General features: G+C 35.8%; 3 protein-coding genes across 16 annotated transcripts; 1 reads left to right on the top strand and 2 right to left on the bottom strand.

Moving 5' to 3' along the window:
* Nucleotides 1-179: 179 nt before the first annotated feature.
* LOC8285010 (long chain base biosynthesis protein 1) lies at nucleotides 180-7,802 on the bottom strand. 3 transcript variants are annotated; one of them, XM_002517980.4, is made up of 13 exons: nucleotides 7,555-7,802; nucleotides 7,055-7,223; nucleotides 6,852-6,946; nucleotides 6,347-6,438; nucleotides 5,996-6,089; nucleotides 5,836-5,908; nucleotides 5,598-5,730; nucleotides 4,845-5,019; nucleotides 2,227-2,367; nucleotides 2,058-2,153; nucleotides 1,749-1,890; nucleotides 745-872; nucleotides 180-646 (listed from the first exon to the last, which is right to left on the bottom strand). In XM_002517980.4, the coding sequence occupies exons 2-13, from the start codon at nucleotides 7,161-7,163 to the stop codon at nucleotides 476-478; spliced, it is 1,449 nt and encodes a 482-aa protein (XP_002518026.1). In that variant the 5' UTR covers nucleotides 7,164-7,223; nucleotides 7,555-7,802; the 3' UTR covers nucleotides 180-475. The 3 variants fall into 3 exon arrangements, with proteins under 3 accessions (XP_002518026.1, XP_048232226.1, XP_048232227.1); XM_048376269.1 differs by having other exon boundaries at nucleotides 7,055-7,109; nucleotides 7,555-7,801; XM_048376270.1 differs by lacking the exons at nucleotides 6,852-6,946; nucleotides 7,055-7,223.
* Nucleotides 7,803-8,531: 729 nt separating this feature from the next.
* On the top strand, nucleotides 8,532-12,929 carry LOC8285011. 10 transcript variants are annotated; one of them, XM_015718478.3, is made up of 6 exons: nucleotides 8,532-8,690; nucleotides 9,009-9,074; nucleotides 9,230-10,088; nucleotides 11,025-11,431; nucleotides 12,205-12,274; nucleotides 12,558-12,854. In XM_015718478.3, the coding sequence occupies exons 3-6, from the start codon at nucleotides 9,349-9,351 to the stop codon at nucleotides 12,619-12,621; spliced, it is 1,281 nt and encodes a 426-aa protein (XP_015573964.1). In that variant the 5' UTR covers nucleotides 8,532-8,690; nucleotides 9,009-9,074; nucleotides 9,230-9,348; the 3' UTR covers nucleotides 12,622-12,854. The 10 variants fall into 10 exon arrangements, 7 of the variants coding, with proteins under 7 accessions (XP_015573964.1, XP_015573965.1, XP_015573960.1 ...); XM_015718479.3 differs by having other exon boundaries at nucleotides 9,219-10,088; XM_015718474.3 differs by having other exon boundaries at nucleotides 9,009-10,088.
* Nucleotides 12,930-14,839: 1,910 nt separating this feature from the next.
* LOC8285013 (DNA (cytosine-5)-methyltransferase 1) lies at nucleotides 14,840-22,433 on the bottom strand. Of its 3 annotated transcripts, none has more exons than XM_015718472.3 (12): nucleotides 21,962-22,433; nucleotides 19,690-21,199; nucleotides 17,854-19,363; nucleotides 17,537-17,701; nucleotides 17,157-17,352; nucleotides 16,959-17,070; nucleotides 16,737-16,884; nucleotides 16,416-16,613; nucleotides 16,032-16,310; nucleotides 15,786-15,947; nucleotides 15,472-15,690; nucleotides 14,840-15,090 (listed from the first exon to the last, which is right to left on the bottom strand). In XM_015718472.3, the coding sequence occupies exons 1-12, from the start codon at nucleotides 22,023-22,025 to the stop codon at nucleotides 14,956-14,958; spliced, it is 4,698 nt and encodes a 1,565-aa protein (XP_015573958.2). In that variant the 5' UTR covers nucleotides 22,026-22,433; the 3' UTR covers nucleotides 14,840-14,955. The 3 variants fall into 3 exon arrangements, with proteins under 3 accessions (XP_015573958.2, XP_002518029.3, XP_015573959.2); XM_002517983.4 differs by having other exon boundaries at nucleotides 19,690-21,196; XM_015718473.2 differs by having other exon boundaries at nucleotides 19,690-21,241; nucleotides 21,962-22,432.
* Nucleotides 22,434-23,778: the final 1,345 nt, after the last annotated feature.

Genomic DNA, 23,778 nt, shown 5'->3' with positions numbered 1-23,778 from the left:
TGTTTAAAAATCTTGAATTTAGTTCAGATCCAGAAACAGAAGAGGACATTGAAGTTGAACGATCAGTAAATATCTGCTACACCTAGCTCATTTATATTTCATGCAGAATTTATTCAAAAAATTTGCCCTTGTTACTCATGCTCAATTGGCATCTCAACTTTGAACTCAATCCTGTCGACTTCTTCTATAAGGCAGCATTCAATTGCATTATTATCTCGCATTGAAAACCTTGATAATTACAATCATTCATAGATATGACTTGCTGTACTCATCAACCAATAGTATGGTTATCAATTCTATGAAAACTTCAGACTCTCCATTCTAAAATACAAGAAAATGATTTAGAAAGTACAAGATTTCCATAAACTAATAACATCCCCAGTCCTTTGACAACAATGGAGAACGTCACTCCAAAGATCTGATAAGTAAAGTGAGGACACATTCAGAGAATGACCTTGACATGCAACAGTCAATTTCAATTCCTCAGCACCAATGCTGAAACTCTCTTCAAGGATTCACATGCCTTAATCAAATCAGCTTCACTATGGGCAGCCGAAACATACAATTTAATTGCCACAGGCAAACGGCATTTATCCAGTGTTGATCTTTTCGAAACTACCACAAATACAGAGTCTTCCTTCAACGCCTGCAAACCATAATATCAAGAAAGCAACCAATTACAATGTTGAGCAGCCAAGACAGGTTCATACTGAAGACTAACTGAAAAAAGAATTAATCACTTACACGATCTGCAATATCTTCAAGGAGTTTTAGGTCACCTTTTACAGAACCTGTGGTATTCTCCAGCCTGAGAAAAACAATAGGTGATTCTGGATTGCTTGCTATAGAAAGGCCCTGTATGTTGCACAACCCTGCAGTTGCCAGTTCAGATATATTATGCATGCTGGATATTCAAAAAAAAATATTATTATTATGCATGCTTTGCAAATAATAATCTGTCATACATAAATCTATCTGCAATATCATCAGATTTTTCCTAATGTTAGAAGCTCAAATTATTACCAATTAGATTAGATCACTTTATGGTGGTTATATCTGCAATTCTACAACCCAACTTCGGAGGCACCATTTTTTAATAGTAAAAGGGCAATGCCTTTTACACAGTTCCTCATGTGCTGATTCGAAATGTACCAGATTCAATTCAAAAGGTACAGGAGACAGCTTGTTCATTTTTCTTTTGTTTAACAGGGTTGGTTGTTACTGAACCTTCACTATTCCTACACTTTAAGTGCATACACTCTGAGAGTTTAGTCCTTTTCCCCTAAAAGTGTAAACCTTTTTCCCATGCCTCATATCTTAGTTTACATTCATGTTTGTGTCCGAGCACATGCATGTGCATCTGTATGCGTGCATGTGAGTACTGTTGCACACATTAGTTTCTGTTAATGTCTCTGTCTCTACCTCAACTCAAACTTACATCATGGCTAATAGGGTGTGAAATACTTGCATTCTCTTGGATTGTGAGATAAATTAGGGTGCTATAAAAATCTGGCCTGGGTGTCAATTATCCCATAGTTGATGTGTTACACTAATCCATAAGCTCAAATATTCTCAAGGAACATATATTAAAGCACACGATAAGGTACAGACAGCCTCTTTTGTTCATAGTAAGAAAAGTAATTATACCAAATTAGTTGTGCAGAAACCTCGTAAAATTCCAGAGAATGGGAAAAATAAAAAAGGAAACTACAAATGTGATAAACAAATGGTAATCAATTTAAACTAACCTTTCCACAATACAGCAATGTTTTCTTTCAGCTTGGTTATTAGAGCAGGATTATCCTCTAGGACGTCAATAGCAGTAATTGCAGCACTTGCCAGATATGGAGGTAAAGAAGCAGAAAACACATACCCAGAGCTGCTCAATCGCTGCGAGAGATCAAAGACTCTGCATTAGCATTTAAGAGTAGGAGAAGTAATAACCAGTATAAATCCCACTTCCTCTGACAAATATAATAGTGATAAAGAGTGTAAATAGTAATACTATACAACTTCCAGTGAAATGGTTCAATTGTTAGATATGTATGTTCTCGTACTTGGTGATCAATGACTCTGGCACTTCCAGTGCAGAATCCTCCTTCAGTGGCTAGTGCATGCCCCATAGCTGCAGTTATAATATCTATCTTCTCAACCTGCAAATCCCCGCGACCATAAGTTACAGAGATTATACTAAAAACAAGAATTTCCAGTGTTTCTAAGGCATACCGGAACCCCATAATATTCAGTTAGACCTCTTCCAAACCTCCCAAGCACACCAAATGAGTTGCTCTCGTCCAACAAAACACGGAAGCGATATTTCTCCTTCAACTTGATGATCTCATTCAGTGGTGCTATTTGGCCAGAATTCTAAAGATTCAAGATCAAAAGAAAAAATCTCAGTCAAGCAAGTTTACTTTTCATTTGTTTTTTTTCCTTACAAAAATAATAATAACAATATTTATCACTAAATAACTCTCAGATATTAAATTACTGATAATTGAAGTATGTAGAAGAGAATAAATACCTGAAATTGAAGCCACCAAGAACAATAAGATGAGATTCTAATAAACTGATAAAAATAAAAAAGACGGCGTACTCTTTGTTTCTTATTCAAATTGATGTTGCTGTTAATCTTTCTAGATGTTCTCCAAAAGGGTTTTCTTAACCTTTTTGTAATTAAGCAAAAGTGTCATCTATATATCTTTTACCATTGCCTTTGTGATAAAAGGGGTTTCATAGTTTTCTATTTCTTAAAGAAAATTCTCGACACTTGAGAACCCTTTGAGTAACACCGTTAGCACTTTATTGACCAACTGTGGCAGTGATTTTATTGCAAAATATTAGCAAGACATAAACTATTAATTAGAAATGGGTCCAAAACATACTTATTTAGAAAACACATCATCGATAAAAATATCTTTTAATGTGATCCATGCCATGTCTTAGATACACCTAAAAGATTCAATAATCAAACATTATCTTTCACTTCATTCTTATATCCAAGCCCCAATTACTTTCTGAGTTCATTTGACTTTAGCATTGTTTTCACAAAAACTTAAGATGTAATAGGCAAATATTCATAACCAAAGAAACATTCATAAAAAATTCATTAAACCCAGTGTTACTACAGCATAATTTATTATGGTACACAGAACAGTTTCGTTAGGGCCCGCAGAACAGAGGGGTGGACTTAGTTGAATTGCTATTCTAAATCATGGTTCAGTTAGATACCCGCACCTCTCTCTCCACACAGATGCACACATGGTGTCTTCCTCTACATATAAAGAATAACTAAAAAGAAAGGCTAAATGGACAAACTCAACAGTAACAAGAGATGGGGCTAAGTGTTTATTTCACAAGCCATCTAGAAAGGATGACAACCATAGTTATCTGATCGAGATTCAAATCGAGAATCGAATTCCTCATTTTACGAATCGAGAATCGAATCGTATCATAAGATTCATTGGAAGTTCCTAATATTTTAAAAGTAACATATAACATAAAATTATTTTAATAAAAAACGACTATAACCTACAAAAATCAAATTACTACATAATTTAGAAGAATAATATATAATAATATAAATTATTAATATTCTGATTTAGAATATAACTATTTCAAATACATGTTTAATTTGGTAAGTTTTATTAAGTTTTGTTTCTTATAGTACATAACAATGCCAAACAAAAATATAAAAGAATTAAAACAAGAGAATGCAATTTGATTTTCACGATTAGAGAGCCCAAAGCACATAAAACTTTTAGTATTGTAGCCTGAAATTTTATTTAGATTGTATAGTTCAGGCCCAAGAGAAGTCCAAAACTACTATTCCATCTTCTTTCAAATGCTAGGTATTTATCACTTTCTAACTCAGTCGCCATCCCTTATTTCCTCTTCTTCTATTTTTCTGCACGCAGACCTTTCGTATCTCATTCTTCTTCTTTCTTTGCTCTTTCTTTTTCCTTTTTTCCCATTGGAGGGATAATGAGTTTTTATGGTTTTTATCTCATTAATTTTACTAAGAATAAAAATCAATTGAATCGTGCAATTCGAGCAATTGTTGCAAGTAGGTGTCGAGCCGTACAATTTGCTACCGAGTCACAAAAAATTTCAATTCAACATTAGAGTTAACTGTTTTGTGTGAGAATCGACTTGACTCTTACAATTCGAATTGTGAATCATACGATTCTAACAACAGTGATGACAACTATGATAATAATATGAAAAGGCAGTAAAAAAAATGCCTTCAAATAAAAAAACCATACTTCCAGTGTTATGTGAAATATGAAATGGTTAAATTTGATTAAATGAGGTGTGTGCATCTCTATATTTGGATACTAAAATTATACTTATCTACCAATTGATAATTACAATGCACCCCTATTTATGCTAAGCATCCCTTGTATGCCTCCCTCTCCCTCTCTTTCTCCCCCCTTGAATGCCTCTCTCTCTCCCGCTTTTTCATTAATAAAAGACTCTCTCTTCCCCTCTCTCTCTCTCTCTCTCTCTCTCTCTCCATTATCCTGCTCTTTCAATAATGAAAGACTCTTTACTTTCTCAGATACAAAACCAGAAGATATTCTTGAGGATTCAACAAAAATTCAGTGGCCAAATACACTCAAATCGGAAGTAAAGATTATAATTACTAAAGGTGTAAACTGCAATAAGGTGCAAGCATCCATCATAGAGATTAATTTCAATTTTCTTTCAGATTAAAAAAAACTAATAAATGCAAATCAGAAAATGCTAATTGTGAGACTCAAGACCATTGCTGAAGTAATTGAATCATGAAAGAAGAGACAAATTTGGAAAAAGGAGTTTTGTGCATAAAATGAGAAAAGTACCTGGTACACTGCTTCAACTACAATGTAACGCCGCAACTGCTTAGCACGCTTTTTCTCTGCAGTTATTTTCTCCAAAGTATTTTGTAGAGATTCCATGTCATTATGCTTAAAATACACAATGGTGCTTCTAGAAAGATAAAGGCCATTTTGTATTCCCCAATGGACTCCCTCATCACTGCGAGAACGAAAAAGCCAAAAGAATTTATAAAATGATACTAACTTATAAATTTATACACTATTTGATCCATGCCAGAAGCTAAATTCCAAAAGATAGAGCCAAAATTCTATAAGGTGTTCATATAACTCACATAAAGAACGAATGATTATTACATCTAAAAACACATCTGCGAAATTTGAACTACCAAAAACGAGCAAATCCAAAAGATTGATAGTGGTAAAATGAGGTTGAATAAACATGATAGAATCAGAGAAACTTCTTTAGAAGGCAAGTACCACTGGTTATAATATTTAACCAAAGTTTGATAAATACCATGCCTAATAGTAATAAGGTCCTCCACTTGTCTTGGATGTTTTATAAAATATCTAATTTTGAAATTAAAACAAATATCCCTAATATTTTCAATAGGATAATCTCTTAAAAAGAATAGCCAAAAACCACCAATATGAAACATTTGCCAAATTACCCAAACACTCACACTGTTGAGTAAATGAAAAGGTTGATAATTCTTGTCAACTTTTTCTACAGCAAACCCAATTAATTATCATCAAATAGTTGAGACTAGATGTACTCACACTACTATAATATCTCCTTTCTTGCAAAAACATGGAATTGCACTGAACATGGTAGAAAGTCCATATGAATATAGAATTGAATCAGGAGTTCCCAAAAACTTTGCTATTCTTGCCTCACAATCAAGGTGGACATCTGAGGAAAGAAACGTGTTAAGGGTTGTATATTTTGCATGCAGAACAATTTCATTTTAAATAACCAATGTTCTTCCAGTAGGAATAGATCCAGATTGAGTCTTACCGATTGTCCCATAGAATCCACGCGGACCACATGAACCAACACCATATTTTTCCAATGCAGAGGTGCATGACTCCTGAGATAAAACTGTGTATGAAAGCTCCATTTAAGGAAACCATTACCATAAGGAGGGAGAAAGTTATCTTGGAAGAAAATTACTCACAAGTAATTTGTCATGCCCTATTAGTCCAAGATAGTTAGCTGAAGCAAAGTTCACAACTTCTTTGCTATTAATTATTGCATGTGGCCCTGCAGCACTGCACAAAAATTTGAAATAAGAAGCCTTCTATAGGAAAAAAGAAAATCATCCAGCTGTTACTAAGAATCATCCAACTTATAAAATCAATGCTACAATATTTGTGTTTGCCACTAAGGTCTTTTTGACAGACATAGAAAAGGAATAATTTAGTAGCCGCCAAGATAGTTTTCCTCAGAAAAGAAGCCAGATAAGAATGCACTTGTAAGCAAGTTGAAAATTTTGAGAACGGTCAGGCAGGATAAACCAAATGTTCACCTTTCCAAAACTGCTGGTTCATATTGCATCTCTTGTGTAATAGGAGGGATGAGGGGTTCTGGAACCCAGTCTTCACATAGCTCATCAATTTCCTACAGACATTAGACACGTTTTCAGTGGTTTAATGTCCGTGCAGCATGATAAAGATACCAGATGTGGAAGGCAACAACAAACAAACTATCTTGATGAAAATTTTAAGAATCATCAATCATCATATTCAAAAGTAGCTTTGGGAAGCAAAACGCTTGCAAAGAAAATTGATAGAAACTAATACAACTTGATAGTTAAGTGATTGCATTAACTTCATCTGAAGAATTTGCAAGTAGCTTCCAAGCAAGAGAGAGAGAGAGAGAGAGAGAGAGAGAATAATTCCACTTAGATTTCTATCTTTGGCTACATAGAGAAGAATAAAAAGTATATGGAAAATAATAATAAAAATAAAATAATAACAATATAGAATAATAATAAAGTGAAATAAGAAAAAGGATGCAGATGTCGTACGAACCTTGTTAGTTAAAGGGCGTTTAGGGGGCTTGTAACTCTTCTGGGAAAGAAGAAAAAGAATGACCACTAGAAGAAGACCCTCGACGAAAAGATGTCCTTGAAATTCAAAAAAAGAAAAAGGAAAGAATGTTTAGCAGAGTAAGATTAAAAAGGTAGAAAGAGGAAATGAAATGATATGTAAGATAATAAAGTTGGAAAAGGCACCTCCAATATGAACTCCAAAAACAACAGCTCGGGCAGAGGGAGCATCCAAAGCTACCTTCACCCAATCAATAGTAGTATTCACAAACTGTGAAAGGAAAACCGATCCCATTGCCAATATATATATTTATATCACAAGTCTTCAAGCATGAGGAGAGAGTATTTCAAATCCCTGAGTTAATTTTGAGGAAAGATTAGATATTTATACAGAATCAAATTAATGTTGTATTAGGAATGGTTGATCCGCTGAATTACAGAGTTCATGGAACTTGACAAATCAAACACTGCACGAATAAAATAGCAAGAAAATCTGAATGGATTATTTTTGTTGAGTTGAGAAGAGGTGTTTGGATGTTATATCAGTAATGGCTCTTGTTTGTTTATAATCTGAGAGAGAGAGAAGTGGATCTGATTATTGATGCATCAAACTCCAGTTCCCAAACAAAATTCGAAAGATTTGAATATATGCGTAAATGTAGAGATGTAAGAATTTGAAAAACTACCTTTTGTTTTATCCTTCTTCTTCTTGTTGCTGGTCCTCTTGGTACTGTGGTGCTAATTGGTTATCTGAGGCTTTTCATTCTTATTCAGCCAAAAGAAAGAAAAGTAGTCTCAGATTGGTATCGCCCAGTTTCTGGGTCAACTTTGGGTGCCAAATTGGGTTCATCCACAACCCGTTTATTTGGGTAAACCCATTCCGCTCTTTCTTATAGTTTGTTTGTTTATGTTTGAGGCAGAGCTTTACTAACTATATTTAATAGTTTATAAAGAATGATTATCTAATAAAACATGATATTCTTTCAAAAGGCAAAGAGAAAAGGTGCACACATTTGCCCTCAAACTATTTTTAGATTCAATCAAGCACAAAGTCAGTAAAAAGATTAAATTTAAGCCCCTCCTTTAATGGAAGATTTAACACTGGCAAGACAGTGGGGCCATAAGCTAAACAAAATAAATTTATATGTTTTCGTCTAAAAAATTATCTTAATTTTGAAGTATTTAAAACAGAAAAGAAAAATGAAAAGTTAACCTTTTTTTAAAGCTCCAATTTATTGTTGATTTCAGTAGTCATTTTAGCGACCTATTGATTTCAGCGAGCGATTGGTTTAAAGAGCAAGTTTTTATATTCTCTATTAAAATATATTTACGGATGAATATTAATAGCATTCTATCTATTTGATTAAATGCTAAAGAAAATAATAAATTTTGTAGGGTTTGATAGAAAAGGGCAGGATTTAAATTTATTATAAAAACTATATCATGTAAAATCAATGATTAATTAAATTAAAATTTATGAAGCTAGGAGGTTTTGACGCGATTCATGAAATTTAACAAACTAGCAAACATGTCAAACAAGTAGATGAGGTGGTTGTTCAATAGTTTTTATCAACTTTATTTCTATTTATTTTATTATCGGGACCCACTCTTGTTGCTATGTCATCATTTCAGAAACCGTGTTAATCTGCACGTAAAAGGAGGGCTTAAATTTTAATTTTTTGCCTAAAAATACTTCAAGGGAAAATATGAGCCTGACAGCAAATCTCAGGGGGCAAAATGCACCTTTCCTCCTCCTTCTACTTCCACATACACATGCACATAGTGGGATTTCAATACAAGATTGTTAGCAATGGAGAAATTGGTATAATTTTGTTCAATTGGTGCGATAATTTACAATCTGTACTTACTTTCCACTTTTTCTTTCTTTTTCTCTTTGGAGAAAAATATAAAATTGCGGGTTAGGTCAGGTGTCATAAGGAGAAACCAGGAAAATTGCGATTTTATTATTTATAATCTTCCTTCTATTATCGTCTCTTTCGCTTTACTTTCCCCTCTCTTTCTCTTTCTTTTTCTCTTTCAACGGCAAAAAGAAAATAACTTTATAGATATGAGATCGAACAGTTGTGTGGTTGGATCGATTTTGAACTACTTTTGCTGTTCTGATTTCGTGTTGTCTCAGCCCTCTGATCGATTGACGCCTTGGCTACGCCTTATTTATCTTCCCGAATAGCACCGCCAGCACCAGGTATCTTCAGCTGATCTTCTGTTCTGGACTTATGTTTTCTCTAAACTCAAGCGCGCTAATAATTTTCTTTTTGTGTTAATTTTTTACCCAAAGTTGACAATTTCTTTTTCTTAACTAATTGTATTCTATTAATATTATCGTAAGCAATCCCCCAGGCGCTGCTAAAGTTTGCATATCAGTATAAGAAAAACCAAAAGAAAAATAACAGCAGAAAAAAAAAAAGAAAAAAAAAAAGCGAGAGCTGAGTTCCGTCGATGCATTGCGGTGACACAAGATGAGCAATTCCTATCCCAAAAATTCACAGGTGAGAGGTAAGTCCCAAGGTTGGGCTGCCTTTGACCTGAACCAGCGTCAGAAAGGTCATCAGAAACAACCTCAAGTAGTTGTTGACACTGGCAATACCAATGGCAATGATGATCCTTTTCCACCTCTTCCAACAACAACCACCTCTCTACGTCCCTGTGGCAATAATGCTCTTCCTGCAACTGCTAGGTCTTTCTCATCTGTGTTCATACCTTCTGCAGATTTCCCACCCATTTCTGACAATATTAGTGATTCTACCTTTAATGAACTCAAACAACTTCACTCTTGGGCCGATTCAAGTTTGATTCAGGATGTCATGTACTCTGTCAATAATGATTTTCATATGGCAGCAAGTTTCTTAAATACCATACTTTCTTCTACTCACAACTCTGTGGGGAATGGCCGGATTGAAAAGTATTTATCTACCTCCCATGACCCTCAATCCGAGAAAGTGCGCAGTGAGTGCTCTTTCTCAGAGAACACCTCTGACCTTGCTGCAGATATAGTTGAGCTTAGCTCTACTCTTGAGGAGGCTCTCACACATAATCACAATGAATTGGCGGCTGCTTGTGGGCAGGGCGAGGCACTTTCTCAGGCTGCTGCAAACATGAACCTAATTCTGGGCCACTTGAAATCCATTCCTGTTGAGCCCGAGTGGGAAGAGCATAATCTTTACTTAAAGCATCGTAGAAATGCCCTAAAGATCACGAGGTTCGTTACTATTTGATATCATATTGTGTTTGCATGATCTGGATGATTAATTTCTACCACAAAATCAACATGTTGATATCTATTGCTATTTTCCTGCCATATACTATATGCAATGCGCCAACAGTTATCATGAATATTGAATTACGTGTGCCACTTTCAGTTCACGTAAGATAGACTGGGGTCAATTAACATTTATTTTAGCACTAATTTCTTTTGAATTTTCTGTTCTATAATTATGTATTATTTTGTTTTATTTTATATGGAAGATAATATGAGAGGATGAGCTTATATAATGGTAAGGTTACTCTACTTAGATATGCAGGTCATGGGTTAGTTTCATGGAAGTAACCACTTTTCAAAGTGGAGGAAGTCCTGCCCTGACCCCAGTGTGGTAGCGACATGCACTTGGAAGGCTCTATTATGAAATGCATATTATATTAATCATAATCATCATATTTTTTTATCATTCAATATTCATATGATCATATTAATTATGCCTTAGTTCTCAAAAACTCTTGCTGGTCCGTTTGCTTCTGTTATTGTGATAAATTTTTAAACTTCTTTTTGCTGACCACTTAGTACTGTAATTACAAGGTCCAGGGCACTTCAAATTTTACAATAAAAAAGGTACCTTGGGAGCGTAATTAAATATATTTCTGCCACAAGTAAGGCATGAGAAAAGCAAGCAATGGTATGGTTCAATAGTCTAAAAGGGAATGGTGATGATTTAAGCATCAATAAGCTGTGCTAAACTCTTCTAATTTGGAATATGCCAGCTTGTGAAAATTTTTGCTTCTATTGACTGTTGTTCAGCCCCAATTTCTTTCAGGAATTTATGTGTATGCTTATGGTGTGCTTGTTTTTATTTTTATTGTTTATAATATTATTTTATTTTCTTATAGTGCATTAAGAATTTTCATACTGTCTGTCCACCAGGTTGGCATCTCGACACTCCAGGGCAGCCACTAATGCCTTTTTGAGAGGGGACCATTTTTCTGCCCAGCAGGAGTCACTGAAGGCTCGTAAGGAATGGTTGGATGCTGAAAGACTAAATGCTGAGGCAGCTAAGGAAATTTTAAATATAACAAATAGTGAAAATAATCCTTGGAAATTGGACCTACATGGTCTTCATGCAGCAGAGGCTGTTCAAGCCTTGCAAGAACATCTGAAAAAAATTGAGACCCAGCTTTCAGTGAAGCGGCTTGTATCTCCAGGTAGAGTTAAGACAAAGAATGGAATTATATGTTCATTAATTGAGCCCTTTAGTAACATGGATGTGGAGAACTTGGATATACAACGTGTGGGATTTAGGCAGAGACCAGCATCATTACTAGTCATAACAGGTATTTTTCTTTGTCTTGTGCACATGAGATATTTTTTATACATAATTTCTGTGGCAAGCAGTATTGTTTTTGGTGCAAGGCACGAGGACCCAAGGTTGATGGCCTGATGCACTTCTATCATCTAGACAAGGTGATTTATTTGGTGGCATTTGCTTAATGCTTATCCTCGGGGCTTTAGGTGCAAAATGGTAAACCCCATATGTGTGCCATCAGATCCATGATTGTAAATTTCAGTATTCACTGCCATGGTCACTACACCTCTCTCGCTTGTTTTTCTTCTGCTATTGTTATCATAGTGACTGAACAGCTTATTTATAAATCAAATGTTCATCAAATCACGTAGCTGATAGAACATACTTCCTGTTTGAGCTAAGAGGCTAAGTATATTACAGCGAAGGATCTTTCTTATAAAAATTAATCATAGTGTTGGCCTCATTATGTTTCAATTATGTGGTTTTCATCATTTTAGGAGAAATTCTCAGGTGATCCCTGTTTGCCATTTAGGATTATGGACTTATAATTATGACACTTGGCATAGTTTATTATGTGTTGCATTTATATTGGTTGGTGTACAGTCATGGTTGGCAGTGGTAGTAATATGACAACCAACCAATATGAATGAAACACCTTATAAAATATGCCACATGTTGAGATTATAGTTGAAAGTCCATACTCCTATGTAGTAAATATGGTTCACTTAAGATTTTCTCGCATTTTAGAGGTTGCTGATATGAGAATACAACATTCATTTGCTTCTTTTTTTCCCACCATAGGTGTAGGCAATCACAGTCGAGGTCAAGCTTCCCTCCCAACCGCTATAAAAAGTTTTCTCATTGAAAATAGGTAAAATATTTCTCTTGCGCTTTTGTTCCTATTTTGGATGCATATATTAGTTCTTTAACTGATATATGCATCGCCACGACTTCTAGTACTGATTTTGAGATCAAAGGAAGGAATGGCATTCTTGTGTACTTTACTAATTAGTAAAGTACTGATTTTGAGATCAATGGAATGACTTTTAGTACTGATTTTGAGATCAATGGAATGACTTTTAGTACTGATTTTGAGATTAAAGGAAGGAATGGCATTCTTGTGTACTGTACTAATTAGTAACAATATCTTACAGATATCACTTTGATGAGGCAAGGCCAGGTGTAATTAGTGTCTTCCCCAAATTCCGGCATAGGTAAATGGTCAGTTTACTAAAACTTGTGGGTGAGGAATCACATCATTGCATCTTGTTTTCTGGTTAATTAATTTCAGTCATTTGAGAGATCGTATCGCCATTGTAAGCCCAATCATTGAGTTCAGTTAGCTGGGAGGATCTTGTTTGGCATTATGAACTGTATGTATTTGTGCTTTTGGAATGAGCCGGGATTTTTTACATGGAATGCAAGAATTCATGTTCTAGATTCTCTTGTTATACCTTGTGTCATTGTAACTTGATTATTTTGGATGAACCTAATTTTCTGAGGAGCTACAGCATATTTTGATTCGAGGATTCTGTCTTTCTGTTTGAAGGTGCAGTGGGGAATAATACATCTCTTTACATTCCAGGCGGCTAACCTTAGTGTTACCGAATTGTTCTAGTTTACTCTTTTTTTTTTCTTGTCTAAATAATCCTGAATAGAATGAGATACACCTTGATAAATTAGACTACTCAGAGCCTGAGGAAAGCTGCTAGAAGTCCCTCCATAAGCTAACAGAAAATAATGTTTTGCAAGCCAGTCATCTACCCGGTTTGCTGACCTGCAAATATGATCAAACAGAAAAGATGGCCGTCCACTATCAAGCTCCAGCTGTCCGCTGTTAAGCTCCAGTATCTCTTCTATAACCGCAGTGATTCATAGAGAGTTTTCTCATTGTGGATTGCGTTTGCAATAACCTTCGAGGAGCCAGACTCGAATATTACTCTTTGAAGACCATGATTACTGACGAACCTAACTGCCTCCTGAAGAGCCAACACCTCTGCTACCAAACTCGAAATGCATGAGTTTTTTACCTGCTGCAAATATAACCTGACCTTCATGATTTTGACAGACCAAGGCCGCTTGAGCTTCTTCCACAAATGAGGCATCAGATTTGGTCTCGAGGCTATAAGCAGACGGAGGGGTCTATGTAACTCTGCTTTGAACTCGATTAACTTGAGCTCTTCTCTCCTCTTGGATCCACGCATCTTTGAACACCTCCCAAAACTTCACACCCTTTTGCACAATTGTAATAGGATCCTGTTGTGTTCCTTTATATATCATTTTGGTGCGAGCCAACCGAATCCCCAGCAGATAAAGCAACTAATCCCATTAACTCTTTCGCATTTGTAATGCTGAAATGTTTACACATAAGAGTCCCACCATTGGTTGAAACCTGCAAAATCTAAGGGGTGGGGTGAGTAACCAAGCTGGCGCATTATCACAGGAGAACATGCAGTGTTCCAAGGTCTCTGGTTCCTTCTTACGAATCTGGTACATTCCATCTTGAGTACAGCCTCTCTGTACCAGGTTCACTCTTGTAGCTGAGGAGTTGTTTGCACATCGCCAAAAGAAGTTTCTTACTTTTGGTGGAACTTACAATCCCCAAATGGATTCCCAGATATTGCTGCCATATTTTATGTAAGTGGAAGGAGATTCCGCCATTCCCAACACCACCGTGTATACCTATCGCTAATTTGTAACCTGACCTTGCAGAGTATCTCCCATGTTTTTCACCAGGTTGTCTTTCCATTCCTACGTCCTATTGGAATTTTCTCCATTGCTGCTACCTCATCCTCATTGAATAGCTGCTTAAGCAAGGTGCTTCCACTTCCTTCCAGCTCTGTTATCCATCAAATCAGATGCCATGGTTACCGCATTGGATGAAGGTCTGTTAAGATACCACCGTCAGACCCCTTGAACTCGGTACCCAATTTCCTCCCAAATACAGACACTTGATCCTGAGGATATGTTCCATCTCATCCCTTCTATTAACAGTTCTCAACCGCGAGGAATGCTTTGCTTTTCCATGAAACAACCACAAGGCTTCAGTTGTTAGAAACCTGCAAATATCAGTGTGCTCAGTTAACTTCTATTGATCACAGATACTTAAGTACATCTAGCTTATAATTTCAAAAAAAGAAAAAGTACATTTAGCTTATTAAATGTACTGGAAAACGAAAAAAATATAAAACATATACATTAAATAAAATATTAAATATGAAAATAGTTAGGGCAATTCATGTAGGACATTGATTTGAAAGTGTATTGATCGACTTGACAATACTTTCGGATTAAAGTTCGATTTTATTCAAGAATTTGAATAAGCAAAATATTGAACATGAGAAGTTATTGACAAATGGAATGAAACCCATATTTAATATCATTTGAGGCTGTCATAATTCTTTTCTTTCTTCACAAAGCCAAAAATAAGAACTAATTCACCACAAAATGAAATAATCACAACATTTCATCTGTTTGCCGAGTAATACATTCAGTAATATTTCAGTGATTTCTACATTAATGTAATTGGAAAAATTAAACCAGATAATTCCACTATTTAAGCCTCCCGTCTAGTGCTTCCTTAAGTTTAATCCCCAATGCATATGCCAGTGGGGGAGGAACGGCATTTCCAATTTGCCGGTGCTTGTGTTGGATGTTACCAGCAAACTTGTAGCTATCTCGAAAACCCTGGACAAAAACATGAAAAGGAAAAACATTAGCATCAACAACAATGATCGATCTTGATACCATTTTTGAGAAAACATGTGCACTTCCACTCTGGTGACCAAGAACCACTAAGAGTAGAGAGAGAGATAACAAATAGTTCACTTTTAATTGACCAGGAGGTTTCGTTCCAAAATAAATAAGTAAAATCAATCAGCAGGTTTGACCTTAAAACAAATTTCTAGAAGGGCAAGGAACCCATAAATTGTGCAAAACAAGAAGAGTTGCAACTATGGTTGCTTGCAATGCTGATGCTATGTCATTTTTGAATCGCTGGTCAGAAGATGAAGGCACTTTAAAACCTCTAGCATCTTGCAACAAAAAGGACAATATTCAACAACTCACTTGAGATCTGGCACATTCACGAACTGTAAGAATCCTGTCCTGCTCAGGATGGAAGCACATGCCCACCTTACCCATCGGTTGAGGATCTGTTATAGAAGTTGGGAAGTTCCCTTCCCAATCCAGCCTTCCAAAAAGCCCCTTCCACTGATTGTGTCGCTTAGCTGTGTTTGGCAGGCACCATGGGATCAAATCAACTAATTGACCGGTAGATAATTTAACCTGCACATAACAATATTTCCGAAAACTCAGTAATCCCAACTGTAAAATTGGAAGATCAATAACATCTACATGACAACCAAATTGTATACTTGTACCTTTTCATCTGGAAGGTCGCGCCAATCAGCACCTGGCCGCTTTGGGATCTTCTGGCACCTGATGAGATTCAGCTCATTCATTTCTTTTGATATATGGTCAGTCAAGGTGACCATGTTCCCTCGAATTCTCTTTTGAAACCACGAGACAGGATCATTTTTATACTGCAGGGAAACAATATTAAAAATAAGTAAAGTGTATATTATTCAGCTCCAAGGAGTTTCTAAAATAGAACTTGTCCTATATACCTCCATATTAGTTGCAGAGGCACCATTTCCAACTACAGGAAGATCACCAATTGTATCTCTGACAGTTATTGCACGGAAAGGGGCTCCATTAGCGGTACTTCTTACTGCAGCATAATGTGAATTTCCTGACAATGAGATTTTTAACTCCGGGGCAGAGAAGACATGCATTGGCTCTGGCCACTCAGGCAGTACTTCTTCAGGGGAGGCTGCCCATATGAATGCCCGTTTTCGTGACTGAGAAACTCCATATGCTCCAGCTTCCAGTATACCAAATCTCACCTAAGCATCAACCAATTATACACACAAGAAATTGCATTTATAACTGGCATTAACAATATACAGCAGATGAAAGTACATGTTCATTTTACTTCCAGTAAAACCTACCTGATAACCCATCTCAAGGAGTGAAGCCAGAGCTAAACGAAATGTCTGTCCTTTATTGAAAGACACAAAGTTCCTCACATTCTCTAATAGGAAATACTTTGGTCGGAAGTAGTCAGCAAAGGATAAGAAGGCTAAGATCATTTCACATTGAACTTTACTCCAGGTGCTTTGACTAAACCTATTCATTCCAGAGAAACCCTGCAAAGAAAAGTAACTTTACTCTTTATAGTCACAGATGCTATAACTATGTTTTTTTTCCTTTTAGAACAACATATGCTATGAGTTTAGATTAGTAGAAAACAAAGATCAATTTGGACATACTTGACATGGAGGGCCTCCATTGATGAAATCCACCTGTCCTGGTAAAGGCAAATCATTGATTATCTTCTCATCAAGTGATGCAGCCAATTCTATAGCCTCAGAAGTTGAGATGCAGTCATCTGTGTCCCCACATTTCTCCATTACAGCCCTGCAATAACAACAAAATGTCAACCAAAATTTACAGCGAGGACATGCAAACAGTTTCAAAATAATATCATTTACCTAAGAATCACATTGCAGTTATTAATAAACACCAATGACTCAGGATGATTGAGCTTGAATGCTTCTCCAGCAGGCTCTTCATATTCAATAGCCCACTTGGTTGATGAGACACCTGCAATGTTAAAAACATCATCAGGTTAATAAGAGATAACAAGTATATTCTTGAATTGACATGAATAAGGAGATAAAGGAAATAACCAGCTTGCTGTAATCCCTCTGACAAGCCACCACAACCAGAGAAGATATCCAATGTGGCTAAACGTCTCCCTTGAGTTGCTTCCCTCTTATTTTCCACTTCATCTTCTCCCTCTTTGCACTTACCCTTCCTCTTTCTAGAAGCAGCATCACTTTCTTGAGTCCCAGTTGAGTATCTCAATTTGATATGAGCGGGCAACTGCTCGCAAGAGAGACTGGAAGATTATTTTTAGATAAGCAGAGAAATGTTTTTATGCAGCACATAATGGTCAAGAACTATTTGCAGATGTGAACTGGCTTTGAATAACTTGGCTAGATTGATGCTCTCGCATGAGTTAATCAAAATAGTTTGCACATTATATGATAAGTGAAGAGAAACTTACCTGCTTGAGAGACCCTTTAGAAGGATCATAAAGATGCTCACAAAAGAAAATATGATCAAAGATCGCAGCGCTACCGCATGGAGGAATATCATTTTTCTTTCTGACTTCACATTTTCCTTCAATAGTTTCAACAGATAAAAGATGTGTTTCTTCAGTGTAATAGACCTGAAATTTTAAGCCATAGAACTATTAAGGCACCTGAAATTGGGAGATAACAAAGTGTATAAATGCAAATGGTATGATAAATAAACAGAGATAGGTAAGCATAGTAAAATTTCTAGTTAGATACACCAAACAAAAATTTAAAGGAGCTTTACCTCGCGAATATCAGAACAATATGCTTTCTCAGATGAAATGTCCTCTGGTCTGGAAAACCTCCGAATCTTAACCTGCGTGGATGTTGCTTCAGCCTGTTTTGGTTCCTTTGGAACAACAATCTCCAGCAACTGGCACACAGCATAAGCCTTCAATCCTACGTTCCTTCCACCCTTGTAAGTTTCAGCCTCCCTTTCTATGGTGAAGTGACAAGGGCTCACATAGACAAAATCATGAATAGAGTACTCAGTTCCCATGTGTACAAATCCAGTCCTAGAAGAATTCACTCTAAAAATGTATTTTTCCATTTCAACTTCTTTAACTTTGCAAGAGTGGCAGATACCAGAACCGAGACCCATCGAATCAAATGGAAGACTGAAAAAAGCACCCCTCTCTGGCCAATACATACTTTTACAATAATATTCTAGTGGCAATCCTTTCTTTTTCCTCTCTTCCGCTTTAGCTCTATCAATTCTATCAGCTGTGGCATTATCATTCCTGTGTTGATATCCCCATGGCATTTTCCGTACTTCCACAGCAATTGCCTGTTTGACATCCTGCAATTCATAATTCAAGCACTCATTTGTCAAGAAAACCTCTCTTTCATTGGCAGCATTACCAAGAATTGTGCCTGATCCATGCTGCATCACTCTCCCATGAAACATTTTGCTCCCGCCTGATGTTTCAAACATGTATTCTACAAAATAAATGGCAGGAAGTTCATCTGATTCATCAACCTCGAGATAGACAGCAGCACCCACTTTAATAACCTCTCCACGCACAATGGCACTATTATAAATAGCTTCACCAGAATGTGTTTTGCTAACAGGATTCCCATCCCATAGTACTTCATCTTTTGAATATGATTTAGTTCGTGATGACATCGAACAAGCCTTCTGTGTTTTGTCCGAAAGTAATAGCTTCTCCTCTTCGGCGTCATCTTCATTTTCCTCTTGCTCTTCAACCTCATCTTCTTCTTTTGCTTCACAATTAGTTGCCTCTTTCAGATCCTCTGGTGAGTAGTTAGAGTAATATTCCCCCCAAATTCTGTTAATCAGCCTTGTAGTTGTTGCCTGCATAGCTTTCCTCTTAGACACCACAGGGGCCATAGAGCTCATTGCTGCTCGTGGATTTAAATTGGGTTGATTCTTCTGCAAAATTTGTTTCTTGTTCACTACCCATTTGGTATGATGTCTCTCTTCCATCTTACTTGTTAGGCCAACCACAAATGCACATTTCTTGATCTTTTCATCTGGAAATTCAGCAAAAAGCTGTAGTATTATCTGTCCATGCACAACCACATATCTCTCAACAGTGGCTGGATCAGAAGATATGTAGCCATGATCATCCTTCTTAAATTCAGAAACTCTCCTAATTACATCTCCAAAAGAAAGCCTTGACACTCGACTTTGCTCCTTCAACAATGTAATTATGCTTCTTGCAAGTTTTGCTGTTTTTAGCACTGGCTTATACCATGACGTATATTGCTTTGACGGCTTTCCAAGTCTATACCTGAAGATTACAAAAGCTAAGAGATCAAATAATCTATGGCATTGATACAATTCATAACTAGTTTACAAAAGTCTTCATTAAATAAATTCAAATGCATATATCAAGATAAACATCTGCTTTTATTTCTTCTGATCACATGCCAGTCTCCTGCCACAAGCTGGCTAAAATTTATTCAAGTATTTTAGTGCAATGTTAAGTAAAAGGGACAATGATTAGCGGAAATATTCAGATTTCACTAGAAAGATTTAAAAGAAAAACTAAGGAATAGAAAAAGACAAAGAATATGTTCTGCGGTTCAAATGTAATATGAGAATATGTAACATTACCAGGCCATGTCTGTTCGGATAGATATAAAAACCATCGAAGATCCAAATTCAATCATCCACTCCTTTATTGCACTCAAAAAAATTGGCAAACCCACATCATCCTGTGCCCCTGAACCCGCTGAAGAAGACTGATCAGGATCATCATCAAGAGAGAATCCACTTCCATCATCTTCAGTCATCCTTCCTGACCCAAAGATGGTGACATCTATATCTTCACAAGGTTTCATTGGAAGAAGCTCCAAGGAAATCAATCTTGAATCGGAATTATAAAGTGACCAGTTGTGAAGCATTCTTTTAGGAAGTTCATCAGGGTCAACCATGATATGCTCTTCAGTATCAATAGCTATATACTCATCAGTTTCTTCATCGGAATGCTTGTAAAACACAGGCAAAGGGTAGTCATTTGCAATTTCATCTTCATTGATTTTGATGTAGATTGTATTTGATGAAGAAGCTGAACCATGGATTTTCTTTTGCTTCTTCGTAGTCTGCCAATACTCCTCTTCTTGCAACAGTCTTGCTAGCTTTGCATCTTCATCTTCCCCAGCTGCAGTGGAGGATATAGATTGATTCACATTTGACACGCTGTCTCCAAACTTTTGATAAATTGTCAAGTTTCCACTAGTGTTTACTGCCTTTGCCAATACAAAATTTCCATGCTCCTCACTCTTATCTCTCAAGGCAAGAAGCGCAGACAGATCTGCAAATTTCTGGTCATTGTTTTTCGATGTCTCATCTAATCCTAATAGTTGTTTATAAATGAAATTACCCTGAGAAATAACAAAATCCTTGATGGATGCTGCACCAGAAAAGCACTTGCTTCCACTCATTGATCTAACAACCCCTGCAAGCAACTCATCAAGAGTTAGGTCAGGATTTCCACCAGAAGATCTTGACAGTTTTTTGTACACTTCTATACAGGCACGTGCCTTTTCAAAGAAATGGTCATAAAACTTCTTGTAGTTGTTTGCAGGTTTAAGGCAATTATAATCAGCAATATCTGTTGTAAGCCATATAACTGGAAAGCCATCTTCATAACCAGAGATGTCCCATCCTTCTATCCTTCCAAAACCCTCACAGCGAACACGCTTTTCCTTTTCCTTGTCAGGATTTTCATCAAGAGGCAATATAAGACCAGAGATAAACATATCATCAACTTCAATCATCTCAAGGGGCTGTGGGGTGCCATTTTCATCATGCACAACAAAATCTGTTAGTCTCCTGTTAGGACGGCCATCATCTTGTCCATGAGTAAGGTGAACAGCTAAAATCTCATCATCAGCAAATTGATCTCTTCTTGATTCAAGAACAGAGGACTTGTCAGACAATCGCACAGCCTTCTCCTTGAAATCTGTGCATGCAGCAGCTCGCTTAGGCCTTTTCTTAGAACCAGCAGGTTCTTCATTCTTCTGAGAGGAACTTCGCTTCTTTTCTTTTATGTTGTTTATTTGTTCCTTGTTAGCTTTAGATACCGAGGATTTTGGTTTACCTTTGTTCTTTTTCATTCCTGCTACAGATTACATATCAAGCAAAGTTGAGTTTGATAAGGATGCTGATACAGTAGAAACTGGATTAGAATGAAGAAACTACTTGTGGAGAACAAGTATATATATACATGTATATGTAGGAAGTACTGTAACAATATAAGAAAATGACCAAAGAATCAGAAATCCTGCATATTCTTCTGATGGGTTTCTGATATAGCATCAATTTGTAAGGCTAACCTATTGTTATTGATAAAAACGTCAAAAGTAAAGCAGTGCATCCTATGAATAGAATTCTGTAGCAATCGTTTTGCCCATACAAAGCTTTTAAGAAAATTACATGATGAAACAAGAAACTGAAAAGTAGAGAACTATTATCAAAAGAACTAGAACTCAGAATCACTCATCCCACTCAAAGTGTGCATGCAAGGAACGAGTTTCTAATATATAAAAACAAAGAAAAAGTAATATATATATATATATAATCAGCAGCGGAGTATAGTTAAGTGTTGTGGAACCATGAACAAGTGCGCGTGGTACGCAAACTGGACTGATAGTATGGCTTATTTATCAGACAGCTTGAAGATTTTCTCTAAGGCTTCAATAATAATCGATTGATAGCAACTCGTTTAGAGAGTTGTCTGAATTTAAATATGGATCATCCATTGGGTTTTGACGGAATATAAACAAAAAGAAATATTAATTTAACTGCTAGAGTAAGATTTAGTGAAACAAATAAATATACAAGTACAATTGTGAAATGTAGTGAGTTTGTTGAATTTACGCACCTGATGCAGAAATATCAACTGAGCAGTTGGAGACTGATGAATCCAATAGCGACGCAGATCCCATTCTTCTTTTTCGTACAAAACAAAAAAGAAAAAAGAAAAAGAAAAGAAAAGTTAAACCTAAACGCAGTCTCTGCCCTTCACAACTATTTGACTATCGACTTCATTTGTTTTTGCAATCTTCGGAAGTAGAAACTCGACAATATAATCTAGCAACGGGTAAGAAAAAAAAAATAATAATAAACAGCAAAACAAAGAAACAAGGCACTCACTAATGACTAGTGTTTTTATTAATCTAAGCTGCAAAACTCCGCTCATACTAAAGCAATTACTTTTCTTTCAGATATAATCCACAGAATGAGCGGGAAAATTAAACATTCAGGATAAATATTTGGCGCCTATTGCCATTTTTTTCCAAAATCCAAAACCCTCGAAATTAAATGCTTTTTGAATTCTCCAGCTTTTTTGTCATTTTGTGACTACTCTCGCGGCAATCTGGTGGGAATTGGTAAACAAGCGGGCCGGTCCATTTGAGTTGGGTCATTCGGATTTCGCATATTTTCGGTTTCCATGGATTTAGATTCAAAGTCATTTTTCATTTCATGTTTTTAGTTTAGAATTATTTCGATTACAAATTGTAAGAGTTTTAGTTTGACAACATTTTAATCTTGTGAAACACAATTAATATCATTTTTTATGTAAATAACTAAGAAATATAAAAACACGCTTGATTTATGTCTATAATTCTTATTTTCTTCACTTGATAATAAAAATGATATTAAAGTAGTAAACAGATAACAAGACAATATTTGTATCAAAATAAACTTTTTATAGGTATATTATGGGGGGCTAAAACTTATTTCAGATTAAATTTAGCGTCCTCTTAAAGATTATGAGGTCCGCCTTCAATCTGTCCGACGACACCTATAATTCAAGTGGCCTTATATGACATCCACAATGGCTATAGGTGTTGCAAGATGTTAAAAAACTAAGTTATTGAACTACGGCATCCCAAAGAGGTGAAACCCGACTGATGTTGTTTTCAGGGTCAAACATAACCAATTATATCTATAGTTTTTGTTTCCCTTTACTTGATAATGAAAATGGCACTAAAACAGTTAGAGGTATAATCGAATCGAGTCGAGTTTTGAAGAATTTGAGCCCGAGCTTATTTATGTCATAACATGAACTGTAAGCCTTTGACCGGCGCTAGGGAATGGATAAACATAAGGTTGTCAAACCCATAATAAGTATAATCTTAACAGTATTGTAGTGATGTATAATAAATTCATAACAATTTATAACAATTATTAAACATAATAATATTGAACTCCAATATTTAGTATCATACCACAAGTATTAATGTTTCAGATCATTTTAACACATACATAATTGAAATTTACCTGTTAGACATTTGATGTTAGCTGCAGAGCATCTTGATTGCAAATATAAAATAAGGTTTTACATTTAAGCCCTGCAATAAAGAAAGAAGGGCCGGCAAAAGACGGATGCTAGAAATCTTATTTGTCACTTGGTAAAAAAGTAAATTGATATTGTTAATCTTGAAAATAAGTTAATACCATATTTTGAAATATATTTTATAAAATATTATAATAATAATTATTAAAATAATATACAATAGTGAAAAATAAAATTTAAATAAATCATCGTATCATAAGAATATGCACAATACATCACGTAAGCAAAAAGTTGGAAGTGACTTTATAACAAAACCCTAACTCTCAATCTATAGCATCCTTTTTATTACAATACAATTTGGGTCTAGATGAGATAACTCTCTAATTAGTGATGTAATA

Source organism: Ricinus communis, chromosome 7 (assembly GCF_019578655.1).
Source record: "Ricinus communis isolate WT05 ecotype wild-type chromosome 7, ASM1957865v1, whole genome shotgun sequence".
Classification (NCBI taxonomy): Eukaryota; Viridiplantae; Streptophyta; class Magnoliopsida; order Malpighiales; family Euphorbiaceae; genus Ricinus; species Ricinus communis.
The sequence above is the reverse complement of the archived record's forward strand: the minus strand, read 5'-3'. Positions and strand labels throughout refer to the sequence as shown.